This window comes from Nicotiana sylvestris, chromosome 12 (genome assembly GCF_000393655.2).
Source record: "Nicotiana sylvestris chromosome 12, ASM39365v2, whole genome shotgun sequence".
NCBI classification, from domain to species: Eukaryota; Viridiplantae; Streptophyta; class Magnoliopsida; order Solanales; family Solanaceae; genus Nicotiana; species Nicotiana sylvestris.
Genome location: NC_091068.1, coordinates 67,626,055 through 67,633,489, shown reverse-complemented (window position 1 = coordinate 67,633,489; position 7,435 = coordinate 67,626,055). Strand labels below are relative to the sequence as shown.

The following is a 7,435-nucleotide window of genomic DNA, read 5'->3' as shown; positions in this document are numbered from 1 at the left end:
AAAAAAAACTTTTTTGGAGAGTGGGGGTGGGGCGGGTTGGTGAGTGTGGGAAAGGTTGGGAAGGAGTTTTGGAAAGTGTTTTCCCTTCTTTTGATAAAGAAAAATATTTTCCTCCAATTGAAGGAAAATGAGTTCATAAAGAAAATTCCAAAACATTTAATCCAACCAAACATGAGAAAATTAGAAAATAATTTCCGAAAAATGTTCTCCTTCATACCAAACACACCCTTAGTGTTTTTAATAAATGTCTTTCTTACCTAAAACAAAATCAAGTCTATTGATATTTATCTAGCACAAGCACTCCAATAATTTGAATAGATTTCACGGCAGAGCGAAAGAACTATCATACATTGCAAAATTATGAAGCTGTGGAAGTACTTGCAAGTTGAACGTATCTATTATTTAAAAGTAGGAGTGTACATTGATCGGGTTGGTTCGGTTTTTATCAAAATCAAACCAAACCAACTATATCGGTTTGGATTAGTTCGATTTTGTCGAATTTTTCGGGTTTTTCGGATTTTTTGTTACTTAAATATTATTTCAATCTTACTTTAGTAAATTTTTGATAAGTAAATATATGTTTAGTAAAAATATAAAAAATTGACAAAAATTATCTATCTAATAATAATAATAGTAATCACTTTACATTCGAAAAAGATATAACAATTTAGTAAATCTTAACATATGATACGAATATGGAAGAACAAAGAGATTGGCGTATTTCAGTAACACTTGATGAGAAAGTGATCACACAATCTATTATTTAATGTTAATAAATATGGAGCACTTCATATACTATTAAATATTATATCCCGCAAGATAATCCCAAATATTTCTAGACATTTTTTAATGAAAACTCTATATAAAATCTTAAAAGCATATATAAAAATTATATATTTATATGTCGGTTTGGTTCGGATTTTTTTACTCAATACCAAACTTAATCGGGTTTTTTAGTCGGTTTGGTTTGACTTTTCGGTTTGATACGATTTTCCGGTTCGGTTTGTACATCCCTATCTAAAAGTAACAATTTATTAATGATTGGACGAAACCAAGAAATAGCCCTTTATGTACTGAATTATAGAAGACCTATGTATACCCCTAACCTGGAGTAGCTAAGTGGGAAAGTAAATTTAATCATCATATATATATATATATATGCTTCTCTGGTATGAAATAGACTACTTCAATTAGGTATATAGTATGTGAAGAGGAGAATTCAAAATTCAAGTTTGATAGATTATACTGGGGTAGAAAAATAGCTAAAAGAAGAGAGTTAACCATGTATATTATTCGCTAAAAAATTGGTTGGATAATAAACTTTTTAAAAACGGGTCAAATATGGATAAGAATCATATTGTCCATTTAGAAAATGGATAACCAATGGATAACTAATGAGTTTAACATTTACATTTGTAAAACATCAAATTGAGGGTTCCTCAAGTTTGGGAGACTAGGAATTCTTCCAAAAGTGATCATATTCATGAAGTTACCCATATTATACACCGTATAGCCGTTTTTAAAATAACAACCAAATATATATATATATATATATATATATATATATATATATATATATACATACATTTTGTATGTTATATACAAAAATTATATAAATTTTATATACTTTTTTGACTACTGAATGTATAATAATTTCTGGCACGGGTTAGAAGTGATAATACCCCTTTCTTATCCCTATTAAATATGGGTCGGGTCGGATAATTTATCCATTTTTCATTATTCGTTTTCAATCCGTCTCATATCTGATCCGATCCGCCCATTTGCCCCCCTAGATTATTTTCAACTTTTAACACTGAACTCATTGGTCTTTTAAAAATGAGTTCAAAATTTAATATTTAGTGGATTTTCACGCATATATTTATGTTCCTTATCTGAAAATATTGAATTCAATTAAGTCTATCACAAGTTTTTTTATCCGCCTCTAAAAATAGTAAAAATTGCACGGGTGCCCTATTTGGTCGCCCCCATTTAACCTATACCCATTTTTTAAAATTTTTTTAACTTGTACCCACTTTTTAAATAACTTCAACTCTCTTTCTTCTCCTCCTTTGTTTTCTTTTTCAAGTTACAAAACAAATTGGTATTTATCTCCAGAAGCAACGCTCCTTTAGTTATAAGGTCAATTTTTTTTAATTGAACAGCTGGGCAGTTGTACTTCTGCTCCAAATTTACATCAAATTAGTCTTATGAAAAAGTTTAAGTTACAAGTAGTGTTTGTTTTGGATTGCTCACTATTGGAAAGCATTTTTGTAAGGCCAATTGTTTGTGTGTCCTTTGGAAATATATATATTTCTTGGTATGATTTTTGTGCAGTATATATTCATACGCCTCTCTACTTATTTTTGTTTGTTTGGGCACCGTTATTCCTTCTTTTGTCTCAGAGGACATATATCGAGCATCTTGTGGCTTTCTTAAAAACATAACTTGCTCATTCTAGTGCACTTCAGCTGACAACCACTAGCTACAACTAAGGTAAAACAGCCAAAATACAACTAGAAAATTATAATTGACAAATACAACAAATTAACAAAACCAGTTACAACACAAAAACTTCAGCTCTAGAGCTGAAGTTTCCCAGTTACAACACAAAAACTTCAGCTCTAGAGCTGAAGTTTCCAGTTACAACACAAAAACTTCAGCTCTAGAGCTGAAGTTCGCCAGTTACAAAACAAAAACTTCAGCTCTAGAGCTGAACTTCAGGCCCGGCTACTAGAATGCTGAAGTTTTGCGTGATTGTCTTTGCTACTTCAGCCCCATGTGTTGAAGTTATGCGAAAAAGCGGATACGCTTGTAATTGTTTTTACAAAGCGGGCACAAGTTAAAATATGATACAAAAAATGGGTATAGATGCAAATACCCCTAAAAATACGATTTATATGAGCCCATAATAGTTTACCGGAATAAATTGATAAGTCTAGTTGTCACGGGGCCGATCTGCGCTCCCCGAAGACGCCCCGCGCGGCGGCCGAGCAAAACGCTCGCGAAACTACTCGGCCCAGCCTGTTCCAACACTCGGCCAAAATTCTCAAACTTTGGACTTCGATTTATTTGGGCAGCTTTCAACGTAGTAAGTAGATACTGATTTTAAGGCAACGAACAATCAATGAAGGGACAGAAAATTCAAGTGAACAAAAGGCACATACAGGAAACTCTTTTCCCAACTTTGTATTTAACTCGAGAATACAAAGAAAACTCAAACTCCGTAGTACATCCGTGTACAAAATGAAGATCACTCTTGACCCTCACAAGACTACTCTTAGCCTTAGGTTGTTTTCACTCTTGAAAACAGGTTTAGGACTCCTTCCTAACTCAAACATGCACTCTACACGTTTTTTCTCTCTCTCTGGATCTAACTCTTTAGATACCAGTTTTTGGACCCAACTCTTTGGATACCCGTTTTTGTATCCCTCTCTGGATGGATACCACTGACTAAGGCCAAGGCACCTATTTATAGCACATAGGCTGCCTTTGACACTTGACAGCACATGGGCACTATGTTGTCTAGCAGTATCTGTCACATGGCAGATTACAAGGGGCGTTTTACATGGGGGGGCCAGCTTTACAAAAGGGGCAACTACAATAGCTATAAACAAACAGCACTACACAATAATGACTGAAGCACTATGCCCTGTTTTCTGGAGCACTATCCACGAAATGGTCCCTCTTCAGCATCAGCTTCCCACTAAGCGGGCCCATTCCAGCACTACCAGCTTCAGCAAGTGCCCAGCACACTTTGCCCATGAACTGGCACTCTCCAGCACACATCCAGCACACTTGTTCATAGCTTTTGCCCACGTTTTTGCCCTTCAGCTTGCCTTGCCCACACTTCACCTTGCCACATCCGCATTTGATACTGCCACAACCCGAAATGCCCATTTTTTTGATGTTGGTGCCGCTCATCACCAACATTTTTGCAACACTCTTGCTGCCTCATGACAACACTCTTGTTGTCCCGTCGAGTTCCATTTTTGGGGGTCTAACAAACTGTCACGGGGCCGTTCTGCGCTCCCCGAAGACGCCCCGCGCGGCGGCCGAGCAAAACGCTCGCGAAACTACTCGGCCCAGCCTGTTCCAACACTCGGCCAAAATTCTCAAACTTTGGACTTCGATTTATTTGGGTAGCTTTCAACGTAGTAAGTAGATACTGATTTTAAGGCAACAAACAATCAATGAAGGGACAGAAAATTCAAGTGAACAAAAGGCACATACAGGAAACTCTTTTCCCAACTTTGTATTTAACTCGAGAATACAAAGAAAACTCAAACTCCGTAGTACATCCGTGTACAAAATGAAGATCACTCTTGACCCTCACAAGACTACTCTTAGCCTTAGGTTGTTTTCACTCTTGAAAACAGGTTTAGGACTCCTTCCTAACTCAAACATGCACTCTACACGTTTTTTCTCTCTCTCTGGATCTAACTCTTTAGATACCAGTTTTTGGACCCAACTCTTTGGATACCCGTTTTTGTATCCCTCTCTGGATGGATACCACTGACTAAGGCCAAGGCACCTATTTATAGCACATAGGCTGCCTTTGACACTTGACAGCACATGGGCACTTTGTTGTCTAGCAGTATCTGTCACATGGCAGATTACAAGGGGCGTTTTACATGGGGGGCCAGCTTTACAAAAGGGGCAACTACAATAGCTATAAACAAACAGCACTAGCAATAATGACTGAAGCACTATGCCCTGTTTTCTGGAGCACTATCCACGAAATGGTCCCTCTTCAGCATCAGCTTCCCACTAAGCGGGCCCTTGGCATCACTGCCTCATGCCTTGATGCCTTTGCCCTGATTAAGTGCCATCCTTAGCCCGCAACTCATTGTCAAGCCCTTGCCAAGCTGCCTCGCCTCCGTCAAAGCCTTGGCCATCACTTGCCCGTTTCCCATTTTTGACATTGGTGCTGCTCATGCACCAAGCTTTGCAACACTCTTGCTGCCTCATGACAACACTCTTGTTGTCCCGTCGAGTTCCATTTTTGGGGGTCTAACAAACCACCCACACTCTTTGAAACTCGACGTCCTCGTCGAGGTCAACTCAATGTAAGAGTCCCAAGGGGTTGACAATCAACGCACCTTGACCTCGTTTCTCTTCAGCTACAATTGCATTGACACCAACAGCTTGTTTGTCACTGTCTAGCGCCTCCAATGCAGCCCTCTTCTCCGCGGCAGTCATGGCATTTAACACTGCCTTATTCGGACAGTCTCTCGCTCGATGTGGTCCATCACAAAGGAAACAACCACTGAATCTGCTGCCCTTCTCCTTACTCTTGGAAGTTCCAGCCTCCTGCTTTCCCTTCCCCTTGTCTTCATTTGCATTGCCATTTTCACTTTTCTTCCACTCCTTTGCCTTGTCCAATTTTCCGTCTTTGGATTTTGAAGCAGAAGTCTCCTCACTTAAGTGAAAATCGCCCAATGCATCAGCCGCAGCCACAGCACTTGCGAGGTTGTGAATATTCTGTCTTCGCAACTCGAGTTGTGCCCACTGTTGCAGCCCACTCATGAAGTTGTGCAACTTGTCTTCTTCCGACATGTTGCTGATGCTCAGCATCAAAGATGTGAACTCTTTCACATATGCTCTAACTGAACCAGTATGTTTCAACTTTTTCAGTTTGTCCCTAGCAATCCAAGATGTATTGCTAGGAAGGAATTGATCCTTCAATTCCTTTTTAAGCCGCTCCCACGACTCAATCTTTGGTCTACCCAAACTTTCATCTTCAGCCACACGAGTGCGCCACCATAACTTAGCATCTTCACTCAAATACATGCTAGTCAAGGTTACTTTCTCCGTCTCGTCTTGCACACGAATAGCATGAAAGTATTGCTGCATATCCCAAAGAAAATTCTCCAACTCGCGTGCACTCCTTGCACCACTAAATGCCTTAGGTTCCGGAATTCTCACCTTAAGACGTTCAGCACCACGTTGATGAGCATCCTCGCCCACCGCACGTCGTAGCACCACTGTCTCGGTCCTCAGATCCGCATTCTCTCGACTTAGCCTTGCCAATTCTGCCTCAAGGTAGGCAAGCCTTGTCGTAAGGGAATGAATTTCTTCACCTTCAGGAACATTTCCCACCAATGCTTCCAATTTCGTTAACCTTTCTCGCAGTTCATTACTACCACCAGTCATGTTCTCGAACAAGACCACGAAATCTGCCACAGCACGTCGTGTCTCCGCCACGAACCTGATCAGCTCTGATACCAGTTGTCACGGGGCCGTTCTGCGCTCCCCGAAGACGACATTCTAGCATTCACTTCTTGCCGGGCTTATCATGTAGGTGATTTTTTTATTTTTTTTGCTAATAACATGCATTTTTATTGAAAGCAGAAACTTAATTATTATAAGGAGAGAATTGAACGTAAAGTTACAGTTCCGTGTGAGTCCAACAATAAGTGCGCAATAATATAAGAGTTGGGGGATTTTCAACCAAAAAAAAGAAATATCATCCTGATGTTAGGTAGTACACGTGGCAAACCATTCACGACGCCGTTTCCCTTCCTAGATACGTGTTGGACCTCTGGCATATGCAGTTGATCACATAATTAACATCAACATGAGAGTTGCCCTCCAGGTTGATGTTAGACTTTAGGCATATGCAGTTCATATAGTTTAAGGATAGTTTTTTATAACTAAAAAATGGAATTTTAGTCAAAGTTAGAATTTAAAAGAATATGGGTTACTGATAATCGAAAGAATATGTAAAAGAGAGTAATTTGGATAGCAAGAATATAATCAAGAGAAAAATAAGTAAACCAAAGTATATTCCAATAGTGTTTCGTATCCCTACAATTGATCAATTATCTCCCTTTTATAGCTATTTGGGAGATATGCTTTTTGCTCTTGTCTTAATAAGGCTATTATGAGTAATTAAAGACATTGAATGCTATGTTACACAATCATTGTATTTAATACAGATTCTCTAACGTATTTAGTATTTAATGCTCATTAAATACTGTATTTGTACTCTCATATATTGTCAGATTCATTCCCCTTGATTCCCTTACCTAAATGACTTAAATAGATACGGGCACCGAGTCCTTTGAATATCTGCTCGTGTCTCTTCCTTTGCCTTTGCTCGTATCTGTTGCAATTCGTGTCTCTTCCTTTGCCTTTGCTCGTATCTGTTGCAACTTGTGTCTCTTTACCAGTTGTAACTCTGTGACTAGTCTACGTGTCTTAACACGTCATCTTTATTCCACTTTAATATGTAAACTCAATTTTTTCCAATACAGATAATCCCCCCACTTGCCATTTATTCATCAATTGAATATTTGGAAAGTGAATTTCATTAAAACGAGAATTTTTGTCACCATTAATGCTATGACAAAATTGGCGCTTCAATTGTCACTTCTATTTAATACTCTTTACACGTGTCACCTTTTTATTAGTTCTGCAATTCTGCAGCCCTTTT

The 7,435-nt window shown here is 38.6% G+C and overlaps 1 protein-coding gene across 1 annotated transcript; it reads right to left on the bottom strand.

The window, feature by feature from the left end:
* Positions 1-5,061: 5,061 nt before the first annotated feature.
* Positions 5,062-6,153, bottom strand: LOC138883172 (uncharacterized). Its single transcript, XM_070163835.1, has one exon. It carries the CDS (start codon positions 6,151-6,153, stop codon positions 5,062-5,064), a length of 1,092 nt encoding a protein of 363 aa, XP_070019936.1.
* Between the last annotated feature and the right edge of the window lie 1,282 nt (positions 6,154-7,435).